The sequence below is a fragment of the Vidua chalybeata genome, chromosome 3, assembly GCF_026979565.1.
Source record: "Vidua chalybeata isolate OUT-0048 chromosome 3, bVidCha1 merged haplotype, whole genome shotgun sequence".
In the NCBI taxonomy this organism is placed as follows: domain Eukaryota; kingdom Metazoa; phylum Chordata; class Aves; order Passeriformes; family Viduidae; genus Vidua; species Vidua chalybeata.
In genome coordinates this window covers 52956237-52973216 of record NC_071532.1, presented here as the reverse complement: position 1 = coordinate 52973216, position 16980 = coordinate 52956237, and the positions used below count along the sequence as shown (strand labels likewise).

The window sequence follows — 16980 nt, the reverse complement described above, 5'->3', positions numbered from 1 at the left end:
GCTCAATGCTGGGAGGCTTCACACTGTAGTAAGTCAGTAAATCTATAAATTGGGAAACTACAGTCCAGTTGTGTAACTACAGCAGGTAGAACAAGCTCCAAAAAATGCTGATATAACATTGAGAATTGCCAATTTCCTTTTTATTTCCTTTATTACAATCTAAATTTCTCTATCCATACTGCAGAAAAGCTAATTTTCCTTTAACTCTTACTGGTTTCCCCCATCTTGGACTTGTAGACAAAACTGCTGGCTCCTTCTCATTCTGGAGAAACTGCAGTACCTGGCAGAGGTGCAGAGATGCTGGGGATCAGAGACACCTTTCCCTCTTGCCATGTGCTGTGGCAAGGTTCTGCTTAATCTGTGCCAGGCTTTCCTCACACGAGGGAGCTTGAGATCAATGTCAGGATCCAAACTCCCAGTGGAGATGCTCTGTTGCCACCTGAGCAAAGGGAAGCATTAGCTTACAGTACAAGACCCAGGCCTGCTCTTGGGTCAATGAAATCAGTTAAAGCTTTTTGGATTAGCAGGTTTGTGGCTTTTTTGGTTTGTTTTTTTGGTTTTTTTTTTTTTCAAAGTAGGTTTTTTTTTTTTTTTGACAAAATAACTTCAGAATTCAGAATCATTTGTGTCTTGGAGCAGAGGTGGTGGTGGGAGAGGGGAGATATACATGCAACCGGTAGATGAAATTAATTTTCTTATAGCTAATAGATTTGTTAATGGTTCTTTCTTGTTTTGCATGTTGCAGTATTCTGTAAATGAAGCAGTGGCCTTGATTCCACTAACAAAATATTTTAGTTTCTGAAGTTCCTGTAGTTCTTGGACTGTTTGATCATTTTATATATGATCAGAAGTAAATATGAATCACAACAGTTACTGTAAGATTTTTTTTTCTAAGCTGTGTTTTGAAAAAGTTCTCTTTGTGGTGTTCATTAACCTGGACTGATCCAGATTAATGATCTGGAATTCATCAGAGATTCCCATTTTATGAATATTCAGAGTGTCCCTAAGCTTAGCTCTACTATTCAGTTTGTGTATTGGAGTGCCAAGGAGCTAAAATCCTTTTCTTATGAAATGCTTTTTTCCATGCCCATTTGCAATTTTGCATGAGTTGCAAAGGTAGATAGAACTTTTAAGTTGTATCTGCTAATTGGACACAATATTTATGGCCAGTAAGAAGGAAAAAGCTTATTGGAAAGTCAAACCATTTTCCATTTTATAGTATTTTGGAACTGATTGTCAGAAGTTTAAGTAGGTTTGGGGCTGATGTATCTGCCCAGGGAAAGCCTAGGGGGTTTTCCATTGTTAACTATACACTTAGTAGTTGGGGCAAAAACATTTAGTCACTTAGTTTTACTTTGGAATTGGTTGAGTTTATAAACTCAACAGTAGGTAGTGTTAAAGCTTACTTGACAGAAGTTCCTAAAGTCTTCATTTCCAGCCTAGGCAAGTGAGCCTAGAAATGCCAGTGAAATGGAGAGTACTGGCAGAAAAAGATGAGGAATGTATTTGAAATGCCAATATACAGACCAGGTTTCAGATGTACCTCAAACTCTTAATGCTCTGTAATAATCCAGTTCTGTAGCATTGCAATTTTTTAAAATTTGTTTTTCAGTTTCTTAAACTGTAGTTAGCAGGGTTTGTTTGTATTTTTTTCCCTGTTTTCTACTTTTTCTAACTTTTGAAACAGGCATCCAGAGCAGGTCAATAAGTGGACTTCGGCATAATGACTTTATTAAATTCTATGTATCTCTTGTTTTTTCTTTCTCTACAAGCTGAATACTTCCAATTTTTTTTCTGAATAACTTTAATTTCACTGCTGTATCAGGAGAATCTAGTATTTGCATCTGTTCTTTTATTAGACAGAAATACATTTTATCTTTCCAGTCTGGTCATCACTGGGGATATTTTGCCAGTTTTACTGAAGGCTGATAAAATCTGTCTGTTGCCTTTTTTTCTGGGAAACTCTCATCATTCCTGTGAATAGAAGCAAGAATTTAATACTATGGTGTATTACTTGAAAAAGGCTAAGAATACTCCCTGGTTAAGAAAGCTTCTTTTCCCATAATTCAGATGCCCAGCATCTGAGTGCTGTTAAATTGACTTGCAGAAAGTGGATAAATTTTGGCAACCTGCTGTAAAAAGGACATGTTCAACACCTCCAGCTACTGCTGCTGAAGGAAGAGCTCTGGAGAGTGGTGCTTTTTACACCCCTGCTTAAAATGTTCTTGTATTTCTAAAGGTGTGCTGCTTCTCTTCAGTTCATTTTTCACAAAAGTAAAGCAGCTTATTCTTATATTTCCATGGAGGCCAGATGTGCTGCTGGAAAGAAAGCAGTCAGTGTTATTATTGAACACAGTTTTTGCCTCTTTATCTCTGTTTTGCATGGCATAGTCTGAAAGTGCTGAAAGCCTCCATTCTAAGGGAAAAGTTTTCATGCAAGGGAGCATTCAGAGTGCTTAGTACACATGGTTTTCTGCAATGTTGTGCTGCTCTAGTGGAGAAGACCAAGTGTTCGATTTGTTGTGCGCATGGTTTGGGATTAGATTTGTCAGCTGAACAGCTGAAATGTGTGGTTTTTCTCAGCTCTGTTTTTATTTACACTGAAGTAAAGTATCTTGACCAGCCAGAAATATTTCCACATGATACTCATAAAATTAAAAGGTGGGGGTGGGAAGTTCTGTTTTCCTCTGGTTTTCTGTAAGAAGTTGTGTCTGGGTGAGGATTATAACAACCTGCAGTTTTGAGACAGGCAAGTCTTGGTGGTGAATGTCTGTCTTTCTGTATTTCTTTTCCTATCACATGGCTTACTTTCAACAGAAATTATTTTATTGTCTCCTTTGACAGAAAATATTACTTTTTGGTTAGTTTTTTTTTTTTTTCTTCCCTTCACCATCCAAGTACAAGAAGGAAATCATAAGGAAATCATTGCTGTATATTGAATGATGTTATTAGTAAAATCAAATGTTTCAAACATTTCTTTATGTAGTGTAATAGCAGAATCAGTGCACAGCAAAGCCTTTAACATCTAAACACTTAAAAATTAGATTTGTTTTGGTTTTCACTCCCTCCTCATGCCAGATATAACAAGCCTAGTCTCACTGCTTGTTTCTGCATTTGCATAGTTCTTCCCATATAGTCTCAAAACATGATTTTACATATTACAGTTACTTGCTTTCCTTTTTCTGAATTGCTTGCTCTGTGAACTACTTCCCTTTACCCAAATTGGAGTTGGAATATGTCTTTTATAAAACAAACAAAACAAAACAAAAAAACAAACACAAAAACAAAACCAAAAAAAACAAAAAAAAAAAAAAAACAACAAACAAAAAAAAACCCAAAAAACAAAACAAAAAAAAACCCAAAAAATTGTTTGCTCAACTTAGAAACCTTACCTTCCTCCCCTGGAAAACATTGTACATATAGTTCTGGACATGACAGAGAACAACCAGTCTTAAATCCTAGTGGTAGATTGCCTCCAATAAGCTCCACATGAGAATTTTATCTTTTATAGTTGTTGTTACTGTTGAGTTTGCAGTTCAAATCTAGGAGATGTCAGCTTCCTATGTGCTGAGTTGCTCTTTGTACATTCAGCCATACCTCACTTGCTGTTTCTGTAAGTTAAGGATAATTTTTGCTGATGCTTTCTTAGTGAAACCTTCTACATAAGCTGGAAGCCTCACTGTTACATTCTTTTCCACATACAGGCTCGTGTTATGTATGATTTTGCTGCTGAGCCTGGAAACAATGAGCTGACAGTCAGTGAAGGGGAGATCATCACAATCACCAACCCGGTAAGAAAACTGAGATGGATTTGCTTCAGCGCACTTTCCTGATCTGCTTCTATCAGCAGATGGAAGGAAAATGGTGCTGGTGACATCTGAAAGCCCTGGCTACCCTTCCCTGAAGAATAAGCAAAAAAACAGAATGCGAAGAATTTTCTAATAATCTTCTGGGAACCAACATAGTTTTTTGGAGGATGGGGCCTTCTCAAACTGTGCCCACACACTTAAGAATGTGCTCAGCTTTGTTTTCCTCTAAACAGAGCTGAGAGACCTAATGGTGGTGATTGCCTTTACATCTGAATGCCTTGTCTATTTTGTGTGCCTAATATTGCATGTTTTGTGCATATGTAATCTTTCAGGTGCTTGCCACTTGCATTTAAATGTGACATCCAGCTCACTTCTAGGTTTTGAGTTTCTTAATCAGTGACTTCAGCATCCCAAGTTTGGTCAAGAACTCACAACAAAAATTTTTTACTGAATTTTTGTGTCCTTTCATAATTCAAGAAATATGAACAAGGTGTAGGGAAGAAGTGGTGACAATACTATCACAATGGTATCAGGGTGTAGTTAAATTAATAGAACTTTTTGGCACTGACATTTGATTTATGTCCACATTTTGAATTTCAGTGTACTTTAATTGTCCTGTATAATTCTTACCCTTGGTAACAAGGTATTAATTGATTCTGCTTTGAATTTTGTGTAATGATATGGCTTAGTGAATAGACTTGCCTTGTAAAACAAATACCTGATCATGAAGCAAGGTCTTATTTATCCATTTGTATAAAACACATAGATTCTGTAGAATAAACTTAATTCTTTGAAGATCCTAGTCATGTGTAATCCTGACTTGCACTGATCTTAAATACTTGAGGCAGATATTTAATAGAGCCAGCACCCTCTTGGATAGTGTGCTCTGCTATGGTAGGGTATGGTAGGGGTTACATTTTGAATGGATTCAGGAGCTTAATGCCATTTCACAAAAGTAACGCTAAATATAAATGAATAGATCACCACTTTTAAGCTAGCTCTCACTGACAAAGACATCTGTAGCTTAAGGCAGTATACTCAAAACCAAGTAAAACTTTGTTTTATGCTGTCCATGATAAATTGCCACAAAGGCTCTTGATCTTTTTTTATATGAGAAGTTTAGATGGCAATAGCTTAAGTCATGCAAGTCCACTGATGATTGCTTTCAAGATTAGCAGTGTGAATATGACTTGTGGCTTAAGATGTCATTGCTCTTGCAGTTTAACCAAACTAGTTGAATTTATAATGTGAGATGTCTAATTATTTTTATGTTCTTGAGTATTGAGGTTTTAGGTATGTAAGAGAAAATAAATGCAAGTTGTTATTTCACTAACTGCTTGATCTTTACTGCATAAAATCTTGAATACATAAGCAGGCTTCTCCTTATTGGAGTGCCTGTAAAGTGCAGGATTACATACAATTTTGAAGTGAAAGAACAAAATTGTGAATAAAAAATACATCAATTAAAAAGCAAATTAAGAAAACCTAAAATTTAGTAATTGCTGTTTAGCATATGTGTCTCAAATTTTCATCTATGAGCTAGCTTGACATATAGCTATGTATTCCCTAAACAGGTTGATTTAAAACAGAGCTGGCTTATTCCAGATGTTTCCTGGAATTAACTTAGCTTAACTGCAAATGTCTACCGAGCTTATGTAGTGTATGTAGAATATGTGTTTAAAAAACTCCAAACAATATCATGATGTCCCACTGAGATCAGAGCTGAGCTGTTGTTAGTTCTTTCTAAATTAATAGTATAAGACTGCTTCTGAAAAGAAATGTGAAGTGGAAAGAATGAGTCCAGTTCTTACGTGGCATGTGGCTCTTTTAATCTTGAGAATAGCCTTAGCATTTCTGTGGGTGATAGCTCTCACTCATCACATGTCTCTGCACCTTCATTAAATGAGGTAGAGATTTTACAGATATCACCAACAGTTTTATTCTTTGAGTCTTGTTTCTTTATAGTCTGCTGATGAAAATTAAGTCATTGAAACAGACATACTAATAGCTGTGTTTACATGCAGTCTGTGGCCAGACAGTTGAGTATGGTTTCATAAATGATCAAAAGTGCTGAAAAATCAATTATTTTCCCCTTCATGCTTGTTAAAATCTGAAATCCAGAATAGCTGGGTAAAACCAGCATGGTCTGCATTGTGTTTAAATGGGTATCTGCTGGTTCAGCAGCTTTGAGTGAGTTTGTTCAGTTTCACAGTCATAGCTGTGTTTTGAACATTGACAGCAAGACAATGCTTCCTGCTGAGCTATATGAAGCATGTTGTAGGATCCATCTAGCAAAATTATTTCTATATTACTTCTTTTAGGATGTTGGTGGAGGCTGGTTAGAAGGAAAAAACAGCCAAGGCGAGAGAGGACTTGTTCCAACAGATTATGTTGAGGTAAGTGACTACACTGCTCAGCACTAAGAAAGCAGAACTGCTGAAAAGGCCATCCTCTGGTTTGCTGACCAGACTGAAATGCTCAAACAGAAAGTTTGGAATATATAATCTCATTGTAACTGGCTGTGGACACCAGTACAAACATGCTGTCTGAAGCTCCTGAGCTTCTTAGTGGTTTACCAAGAAATGCAACAGTAAGCTGTCTATAGTAAATACAGCTGATCTGCAGAACATGAGTTGTTTTGAATCTGCTTTGGTTTTGGGGGTCTCATAATCCAATAATTGGGGCTTTTTTTCTGTCTGAGGATAGAAATATGGAAGTGAAATGAGTAATGCAAGTTTGCACTGGTGTTGCTGTGGCAGACTTGATGCATGCTCATAAATCTGGAATGGAGCCACATTTCTGGGGCTCAGGAGGTGGGTTACTAAATCCAGGTACTACTCAGCTTTTCTTCTTACTGAGACCCTCTGTTGTCTCTTCAGTGTCTGTTGTTCTGATTGTTGTTTAAAGACCAGTGGTATAGTTTTGGGGGTGGCATGGGATCACAGTGCAAAGACTGCAATCTCATTCACTCTTATTCAATCTCATTTACTCTTGGATGGCCCAGTGTCTGCATGTGTGCAGGGTGCTGCTTAGGTGGGTGAATACCTTGGCTGTAATTCCTGCAGCCTCTTAAGGCATGTGTCTCCCTTCCTTCAGCAGTGCTGTATTTATTAAAAAAAAAAAAGGGGGGGGGGAGGAGGGGAAGGGAAAGCAGGATCATGATGGCTCACATGACCTTGTGTTTTTGCTTTAGTTGGTTAGGTCCTGGTCTGGTAGCTTTTGGCTTTCTAAACTTGCTGTCCCAAATCCATCCCCTGAGCACTGAGTTCATAGTCTCCAGGCACTTACATTAACAACCTTTAATCCCTAAGCAATTTATAGATAGGTGTTCACTGCCATAACAGTCTTGTATGTTGTAGTTGTAAGGCAACCTAGTTCCATCTGGTGTGGAAGTAAATCCTCCAGAGTATCATTGTCAGTTTCTTGTAAAAAATTCAAGTGAATTTGAATTTAAAAAGGTTATATGCAAACATCTTAAAGTGTAGCGATATGAGTGTTAAAGTGATTGTATATGATAAAGCATAATTTGGTTAATTGAAGCATGAAAAATTATTCTCAACCTTTTGCATTTCAGATTATAACCGAAGGGGCAAAAGATGGCGTTAGCTGTGGTAACTCATTAGCTGATCAGGCCTTTTTTGATTCCCTTTCTTCAAATATAGTTCAGACCAACTCTGCTGCCAAAAGCAGTAATCAGGTATGTCTTGTGGTTTTTTGGGCACTGTGGGCATGGAAACTTCTATTGACATAATTGCTTGCTGTACTTCATTTGTGAACTTTCATGAAAGTACTAATTAAAGTAATTGTGTTTTCATTAGGGAACACTTTTGTTGAATATTAATGATGTGTGTGACTGCTCAGATACTGTTACTGCTGGAAAATTTAGTAGTCTTAACACTTTCAGAAATGGAGCATTTTTATTCTTTCCAGTCTGCAATGATATAAATCCCTAACTACTTCAGTCTCTGTAAGTGTAAGTGCACACTTAGCAAATTTATTTTATTTTCAAGCTACTTCTTTTAGTATGCTAACCTTATTAAGGAATGAGAGCTTTCTTTTTTGATGTCTTATACAATTAGGGGATCTATACATCAGCAGCCAGAGTGAATGGATATATTTCTTTCTCCGAATTTGAGTAAGAGTAGTTTCTTGAATTAAAAATGATGAAGCAAATTGTCAGCTGGAGAAGAGGCTGACTTTGGGTTTGCTGCAAGAATATTGTTGTTCCTCTATTCATAGCTTTTTGTCTGCTGCACCAGTTCATTAAGCAGCAAATATTTAGTTCCAGGTTAGGTATCTGAGGACACATTATCTTAAACACAAGCAGTTTATTATGGTCTACAGACTGGTGCATGTCCCACATGTGGGAAATTAAACATTTTGAAGACCATAAGTCAACAGAAGAACAAAATCTGCCTTTTTTTCCAACAGCAGCATGCAAAGGTCTTTTGTGTTGGAAAGTAAATGCTTTACTTATGGTAACATCTAGGGGGACACACCTAGTTTGTAGGTCAGTTAAATATCAGTTATTAGTTTTCTTAATTGCACCACAGGACTTTGACATGAAGTGAGATCTTTTGAAAAGTCTACATGAGACATTTTTGTATGACAGTGAACATAGCTGTTCATTGACTATGGAGTCTTTGATTTGGGCTTCCTTGTAGTCAGCTGGACAATGCCAGGATTGTTATTCTGCAATTGTGTGTCCTCACTAGGGGACTCCAAACCTCACTGTGACTGTCTCAATGTTTCAATGTTTATTTTTTAATTGATACCCAGTTAATATGTAAGGCTAAACGCAGAACTCATTAAATGCCTCATGAGTTTTTCATGTCAGACTGAGCCAAAGGTTTTGATTGTAGGTTAGTTTTGCCTCAGTAAAAATTGTAGTAGTTTGAGTGCAGAATGGGGAACCTCTTTTCTTCCTTGCTGTCTGTTACCCTTGCCCCATGTTTTTCCTGCTGTAGTGTTTCTAGCAAAACTTTGCATCTGAGAAGGCTTGAGATATTTGCAGCAGCTACTTGCTGCCAAATCAGAGAATACTGTTTCTCAAAGGAGAAACAAAACTTAATTTGATCTAGGAAGAATTACTTACTAACATAATACACAGAATATTTTGAATGGGAATAGAGGTATCTGTCAGATCTTGTTCTGTTCTTAACACATGGTGCTTGTGCTTGGAGAAGAGAAGAAAAAAGGTCTTGTCTGTGCAGAGGGAAAGGTTAAAATAAAGGTGTCTGCTATATTCTAAATAATAGAGAATTACTCTGGCAATCTAGTCTTGGAAGTTGCATTTCTAGAGGAGTGAAAAGCTTGAAAATGTAGTCACTTTACACTGTGGTTTACACAAGGTCAACAGTGTACTGTCCCTGTATGCAGATTGCAGGGTTTTTAATAGATTTTGGAAAAGAGTAACTTCACGAAAACAGCTTGTCACATTTGCATCAGTGCCCTACTCTTAGATGTGTTCTGTTCCTCTCAGTTATCCTTCAAATGCTGTGTGAGATAGCTGGGAGGACCAATGTACTGTAGTGCATTATGGTAAAACTATACTACTGGCATGCACCTGGATGTAGTCAAGGCCATACAGGATGCAGCAGAAGCAGATTTCATCAGGCTGGTGTCTTTAGGTCTTCAGTTTTCGTGTTTTTTTTCATAGGAGGAACCATTCTGTTGTGTGGTCAGGGTTTTACATCAAAAGTTATTTTCATTTTCTCAAGTCTTTCTTTCTTGAACTGAGTTCAATAACTGCTATTTGGTTATATGCATTTTCTAGAAAACTGCAGATCTTGATTTGAAGACTGGTTTCCTCAGCTTCTGACATTTATCTGGTAGTTTTTTCTAGTGGCTTATTGCTAATGGGATTTTAATTTGTATACTAAGCAGTCTGGAAGCAGTTCTGGCTTCCACTTTTGACTGTTAGGCCTTTCTCCCAGATCAGAAAGCTCTCTAGTGCAGGCATTTTCTCCTTACAAAAATTCTATGGCTAATTGTCTTCTTAATTAAGAAATTCTGTCCATTCATTCTGTCTGTGTGGTGCAAGACCCTATTTTCTTGCTCTCAGGAAAAAAGCAAGCTTTCTTCTGCAGTGACTTTGATCTCGTGTCTGTGAAGAGCGTGCATCGCTCCTGCATGCATCGACCACACAGTGTCAGACGGATTTGACATTTCTGTGCCAGTGTAGAAACACCTGATAGAGAGAAGGATTGCACTGGTTCCAGTAATACTGCACCAGGAGGTCAGGCTGAGTCACTCATCCCCTGCATACTGACATGTCTCTTTGAGCCACTTTCAATAAGAATGCAATCTTCTACTTTGTGGGTATGGCCCTTCTTCCTAGAGGTATTACTCTGAATTTGATAAACATAAACTCATTTATGTTTCTCAGCACGAGTTCACTGAGGCACTTTGGCTTGAGTTCAGATGCACAGCCTGTTTAAGTGCTTTAATGACCAACTAGGTCAATATACAAAGCTTTTAATCTTAAATGAGACTCACATCAGGCTATGGAGAGTTAAGAAAAATGAAAAATTATGTAAGGGGAATAGATGCTGGAGGTGGCACTGTAGTGGAAGCTAAAATGTTTTTAGATAGATTAGTCTGGTAGACTTAGTAAGAAATATCAGTATTTCTCAATGCTGACATTTGATGGTATCTATTATATTTTGCAGTAACACGGCGGGGTTGCAAGTTTATTACAAGAAATCTTTACAAAAGCAATTCTAAATAAACAGGATGTTTTAGGATTTTTTTATTACTGCTATTGTATTGAAGAAATTGCTTTCTATAAACATTGTCACTCTCACATACACATGGTTGCACAACACCCCCACTCCCCAATTCAGTAAGTCAGAAAACATCTTAATTCTTAGAATTCCTTCCATTCTTCTAACAGTAAGTAAAAAAAACCCAGACCAGGTTGTTGTGTAGTCTTTCAGTGCCAAGCTTTATTAAAAATAATAGATCTGGCTGAGTTGAAATGTGGTGCTTTTGTGGTTTAACCCTTGTAGGCAGCTCAACCCACTCAGCAGCTTATTACTCCCTCAAAGGAGTGGGGGAGAGAACCAGAAGGGTGACTATGGGTCAACTCTTGGGTGGAGGTAAAGACAGCATAATAGGTAAAGCAAAAGCTTCACATGCAGGCAAAGCAAAATAAGGAATTCATTCCCTCCTTCCCATGGGCAGACAGGTGTTCAGCCATCTCCAGGAAAGCAGAGCCACATCATGTATAACCATTACTCGGGAAGACAAATGCCCACTCAAACAACTCTTGTCCTTCTTCTCCCATCCCTTTTTGCTTTCCAGACAGACAAGAGACTTTTGGTTTCCTACTCTGGAAACCATAACTTTTTGGTGTTAAGAAAACATCATTGATTCAAACACCATTCTGCTCCCTGTCTATTTTCCTAAGAAGGTTTTTGTTGTTGTTCAGTAAATAATCTCCTGAAAAGTAATTCAAAGGCAATAATTAAAAGCAGTTTCTTTTCCTTCCTTTTCTTCAGTGAGAAAGACTCAGTAACCACAGCAACATGTTGATATTGTACCCTACCTGGGGTTGCCACAGATCTAAAGTGACAGTACAAAAAGGGCACAGAGATACTTCCTAAGAAGAAGAGAAGGATTCCACCTGACCCTTGGCAGTTCACTTTCTCCAGCTCGTTCCTTGCAGCAGCAGGATCCCAGCAATGGCTGCCTTGATAAAGTTTGCAGCTGCTCTTTTAAAGAGCTATCTGAGAGGATGCTGGGGGCATTGAAGCAATCAGAGGAAGCAGTGAAGCTAATTAAACACAAAATGAGGGAAAAATTTGACTCAGGGTGACTATTTACACACTCAGAAGAAGATAAGCAGATAGAGGAATTTAATGTTGACTCCACCTGTAACATTTGTGCTTTAATGTCTGAAAAGCTTTAAAAAATTATTCAAGAAAATACAATTTAAGGAAGCCTTAGTTGTCAAGGATGGAGGCTTGGCTTGGCTTTTGTACGAGTCTCATGCTGTTTTGATTTGGTAGCTCTTGGATATAGAGAGCAGAGGGAATGAGTAATCTTTCTTCTCTGTCAATCCACTGTTCCTCTGAGCGGCAATGTAAGGTGCTAATTTCAGTCTGTCATTTGGAACAGCCAGTAAGTGTATCAGCACTTATGCTATTTCTATTGGTTAGAATTGCATACATATATATATTAAAGTAAGTTACCTGTAGACTCTATTGGTATTGGAATAATAATGGCAGTGAAATGAATATAAATTTTGTCAGGTTAAGCCAAGTGAACCTAAAAAATAGAGTGAACAAAAAGGTCGTCATTTTTGATGTAAAATGCATCACATGTTTTTCTTTTATAGTATTTCTTTGATGCTGAGTTTATTCCAGAGGCTATAGCAGTAGAGGATATTCTCTTTCACACTTCTAGATAGTGCTTCTTAGTGCAGTTGACAAAGAGGTTATTATCTTGGTGGCATTTGGAGCCTTCATAATTTACGTATGTATGGAAATACAACCATTAATGTAAAATTCATTCTGAGTTGTCTCTTCCAGCTGGGTTGATTTGGGGTTTTTTGTGGTGGTCAAGATCAGTGCTTCTCTAGTTAAGGATGTATTTGCATTTATTCTGTTTGTGTTTCAGGTTCAGAGACTGCTGTTTTAACAGCAATGATCTCTCTTCCCGTATTCTGAACCACAGCTTGTGGTGTTTTTTCATTTCTCTAACCTAAAATGCTTTAAAAGTTGTGAACAAGCAGCAGCTCTCTTTTAATTATAGTGTTTATCTGAATTATTTAGATTTTGTTACAACTATATTGGCCCAAGCTAGTTCTTTCTGTTGAGAAGTTAAAACATTCTCTGTACAGTAATTTCATTAGTGGTCCATAAGCAGACTGTATGTCCAACTTGCCATAATCTAGTCCAGCTGTTTATAGCCTTTGTAACCTGCAGCCTTGAGCATAGGATAGAAATGCTGTAAATGTTAGCATCCTGTACATTTTAGTTTGTATGGTTTCTCCTCCCTTCCTTCTAGAGCTCAGTGTAGCCTTTTTTCTTTTTTTCTCCCTTCTCTGCAGAATAGAAAGCTAGTATTAGAAATGTATAAATGAAAATAAATTGGACTACCGCCTATCTGTTTCAGGGTGGAAGTGGATCACAGCTACATTGACGTAACAGCTGTAGATGTGGCTTCCCTGTAGTGAAGATACAAAAATAGTTCTTGTACCAAACTGCATGTTGCGTTTGTAGAGGAGTTTGTTCCCTTTTCTTGACACTGATTCTCTAATCACTGCCAAGTCTAGTTCTTGATGAAGATGACTGTAGAGTTCTTCTTAGTTTAGGGTAGAATAAGTATCCTGAGAGTTCACATTTTTGTGAATTGCAGGTTGTTCCATTGATTCATGTTGAACCTAGAGAATCCTCATGTTTTGTGTCTTCAGCAGAGCAGCAAGGCCTCATGAATAGATACAGGAAGCATTTAACAGAAACCTCTCATGTTTGTATTGCTTTATCCAGTGGTAAGAGTGACATCAGTTGGGATAGTTTCTCTCACAGAAGAAAAGTGAGATAAATGGACTCTTATGTGTGCAAAACCCTTTCCCTTCTGAAAGCTGTGGGACTTAAGTGTAGACAGATGAATAAGTAGTTAGTGAAAACACTTAGTTTGATATCCAGGAGCTAAGGCAACTGAAGTTACCTGGTATGTAGACATAAGTTGTTGAACATGCCTAAGGAGACCACTAAAGAAGCTATTTCCAAAGTTTTACTTCATATCTTTCAGGCTTTTTGCAATGAAGTGCTGGAAAGGCAAATTGTCATTGTTAAATTTGCATACCATAACTCCCACTCCCCCTCCCTGAATTGCTGTGAGGTGCAATAACTGCTAAGATTGAAGAAAATATAGTGCTTCTATTAAAAGTGCAGTATTCTACTTACGTGGAAATTCTGACATGCATGTTATTAAATTGCTGTAACAGCATTTCTCTTCTCTGATGAATTTGTGTGTGTAGTAAAGGAGAACTATCATCACTGGAAATGTAACTCACTTGTACTTGACTGGGTCCAGTTTGTCTTGTTAAACCAGTATGCTAAATTATCATATAAAATATGCAGGTAGGTTCACCAAGGGAGTTACAATTGTAACTTCTAGTTCCTGTTACAGATAATGACACTATAAAATCCTCTATTGCTGCATGTGATTTGAAAGCAGCTCTATCCCCTCCACCACCTCAGTTACAATATTGCATTCAGACTGGTAACAGGAATTTGTGACCAACTCTGGTTTAAGCAAAGTACAAGGCAATGGCTTCTCTACAGTACTGGAAACAGTGGCTTGCTTGCTTTGAAATGAATCACATTTACATATTAAAAAATAACGATCAACATATGACAGTGATTTATCAATTCCAATTATAGAGTTGTGTTGAGCTTTTTTGTGGATGACCCAGTGGAATGCAAAGGTTTAGGCAGGAAGTTGTTAAACTGCTGTAATATTGTGATTGCTCATCTCCTTCATCTACACCCGTACCCTCAGGCAAAATATTACTACTGAAATATTTTTCCACAATTTACAGTGTTGGTATGATTTTTTCCTTGTCCAATTCACAGAATTGTGGAATGGGTCAGGTTGGAAGGGACCACAGTGGGTCATCTGGTTTGACCTCCCAACTCAAGCAGGGTCATCCTAGAGCACATGGTGCAGCATTGTGTTCAGATGGTTGTTGGCTATCTCCAGTGATGAAAACTCCACAACCTCTCTGGGCAGCCTGTTCCAGTGCATGGTCACTTACACAGTGAAGAAATTCTTCCTGATACTCAGGTAGAACTTCCTGTGCATTAGTTTCTGTCTGTTGCCCCTTGCCCTATTGCCTGGCACCACCGAACAGAGCCTGGACCCATGCTCTTGACAACCTCCCTTCAGATACTCATAGACATTGATGAGATCCCCTCAGTCATCTCTTCTCAAGGCTGAACAGGTCAAGCTCCCTCAGCCTTTTGTCGTAAGAGAGATGCTCCTGTCTCTTAATCAGCTTTGTAACCCTCCTTTGGATCTGTTCCAAGGGCTCCATGTCTCTCTTTTGCTGAGGAGCCCAGAACTGGACACAGCTCTCCAGATGAGGCCTCACCAGGGCTGAGCAGAGGGGCAGGATCACCTCCCTCAACCTGCTGGCAATGCTCTTCCTAATGTACCCAGGATGCCATTGGCCTTCTTGGCCACCAGGACCCACTGCTGGCTCATGGGCAGCTTGTTGTCCACCAGGACCTCCAGGTCCTTCTCTGCAGAGCTGCTTCCCAGCAGGTCAATCCACAGCCTGTAATGGTGCCTGTTAGCATTTCTGCTAACCTGCACACTTATAGTGCAATGTGGCACACATGTATTGCACAGTCCCCTGCACCACAGCAGGGGGCTTACTGCAATATGTAGTTTCCTTCCTGAGTTTTGTTTTGGTTTTTTTTTTTTTGTTTTGTTTTTTTGGGTTTTTTTTGGTTGTGTGGTTTTTTTTGTTTGTTTGTTTGTTTTTGTTTTTGTTTTGTGGGGTTTTTTGTTTGTTTGTTTGTTTTTTTCCCGTACCAAGCTCTTCTTTTAAAGTAGAATCATGGGCATTTGTAATTGAAAGTGATAAACTGAAAATACCCAGTAATACTCTTCAATTCCTAAAAAAAAAAAAAAAAAAAAAAAAAAAGACAACTAAGGACACCCCTCCCCTCTGTTTCCAAACAAAAATAGACTGCTTCTCCCAAAAAGGAAGGATAAAATCTTGTTTAATCTTTGTAGCCAGATTCTGGGATGTCTAGATGACACTAGATAACATCAAAGAGGAACAGGGAGTCTTTCTTCTCTTTCTGGCATTGCTGTGATTGCTACTTAGAAGACTGTCTGAAATTTCTCATCTGTGTTTCAATAAGAAACCATTAAGAATTGAAATCAGCTTAAGAGAAGACAAGGATATAAAGAAGTGACTTGATTGCCATTTACATGTGCAGGTGTGAGTAACAAAAACAAAAGCCTGAGAGAGCTCCATTGAATAAATTATACAGGATTTTTAGTGTCTGAAAGTTGAAACTAAGCAAACTTTAATTAAAAAAAAATAATTTCCTTGAAGCAGTCAGGGTGACAATAGATGGTTTTCCCTCCCCTCATCCTATCGCTAAGTATTCTTTACTCAAGTCTAAATTATGTATCTTTCTAAAACACCATTCCATACTTCAAAGATGGATTTTTTTTGTGCTGAATCAGGAGATGATAGATGGAAATCCTGTGCCTGCACTGTGCACAAGCAATGTAGCCCCTAGTTTAGTTTGGTTGTGAATAACTTTATAGGTAAGGAAATGGGATTTGAAACAGGAAAGGAACAAAAAACAAATGGCTCTGCTCACGGTACTATCTCAGTTTGTCCCCTGGTGGTTTAGATTTATTTCCTGCTGACAACAAGGAGTGTCCAGTGGGTGTGTCTGGGCTTTGTGTTGTTTGTGGGCTGGCAAAGCCCAGCTCTGCTGCAGAGTTATGAAGGGGGCAGTGGGGTTGGTAGTGGAGGTGTTGGACTATGGTTTCCTCAGGAAGGAAGTGAGAAGACAGGAGTGGCTGAGTGACAAATGGGTTCCTAGGACAGCATTACTACAGCTTCCTTGCCAGCTGCTTTTGGAGGTCATGTTGCTTCCATGTATTTATCTGTGGGAACATTCTAGTATCTAAGTCCATAAAGTTGGTTATTCCTTAAAATCTAGCTTATCTCCACTTTTGCTTTTCCTAGAGGATTTCTTTAAGGATGTTTATGTTGTAAGATAGAAAAGAGGCCTTCCTTCAGAAGTGGAAGAAATGCCCTGGACTACAGTGCTCTACCAAGAAGAAAGCTTAGGCATAAAATATTGTGGGTATGGCAGCTGCTTCAGTTATCTGCTAATATACACACTTGTTCTATTTTAAACAGCACAGTGAATGCAGTTCTGTGATTGCTGCAGAGTAGGCTTTTAGCCCTACATCTTTCTTCATGGAGAAAACACTTAATTTTTAAGGTGTCTGTCTATATACTCAGTTGTTTGGGTTTTTTTTAAATGTATCTATCAGAGACTGTTATCCAAAGAACTTAAGTTTAGTGTAATGTCTGAGTATGCTTAAGGCTTTGTTTCCATGCAGGTAACTAAGGCAGCTATAAAACTGGAGAGGTATGTTCATTCTTATGAGCTATTCAGCT

The 16980-nt window shown here is 38.2% G+C and overlaps 1 protein-coding gene across 2 annotated transcripts in view; it reads left to right on the top strand.

Annotated features, from left to right (window-relative positions):
- SNX9 (sorting nexin 9) overlaps window positions 1-16980 on the top strand; it is a 62957-nt gene that overhangs the window by 16291 nt on the left and 29686 nt on the right. For both annotated transcript variants that reach the window (XM_053938874.1, XM_053938873.1), the window contains exons 2-4: window positions 3705-3791; window positions 6131-6205; window positions 7384-7506. In XM_053938874.1, coding sequence (XP_053794849.1) covers window positions 3705-3791; window positions 6131-6205; window positions 7384-7506 — 285 coding nt within the window. The remainder of the gene's footprint in view (window positions 1-3704; window positions 3792-6130; window positions 6206-7383; window positions 7507-16980) is intronic.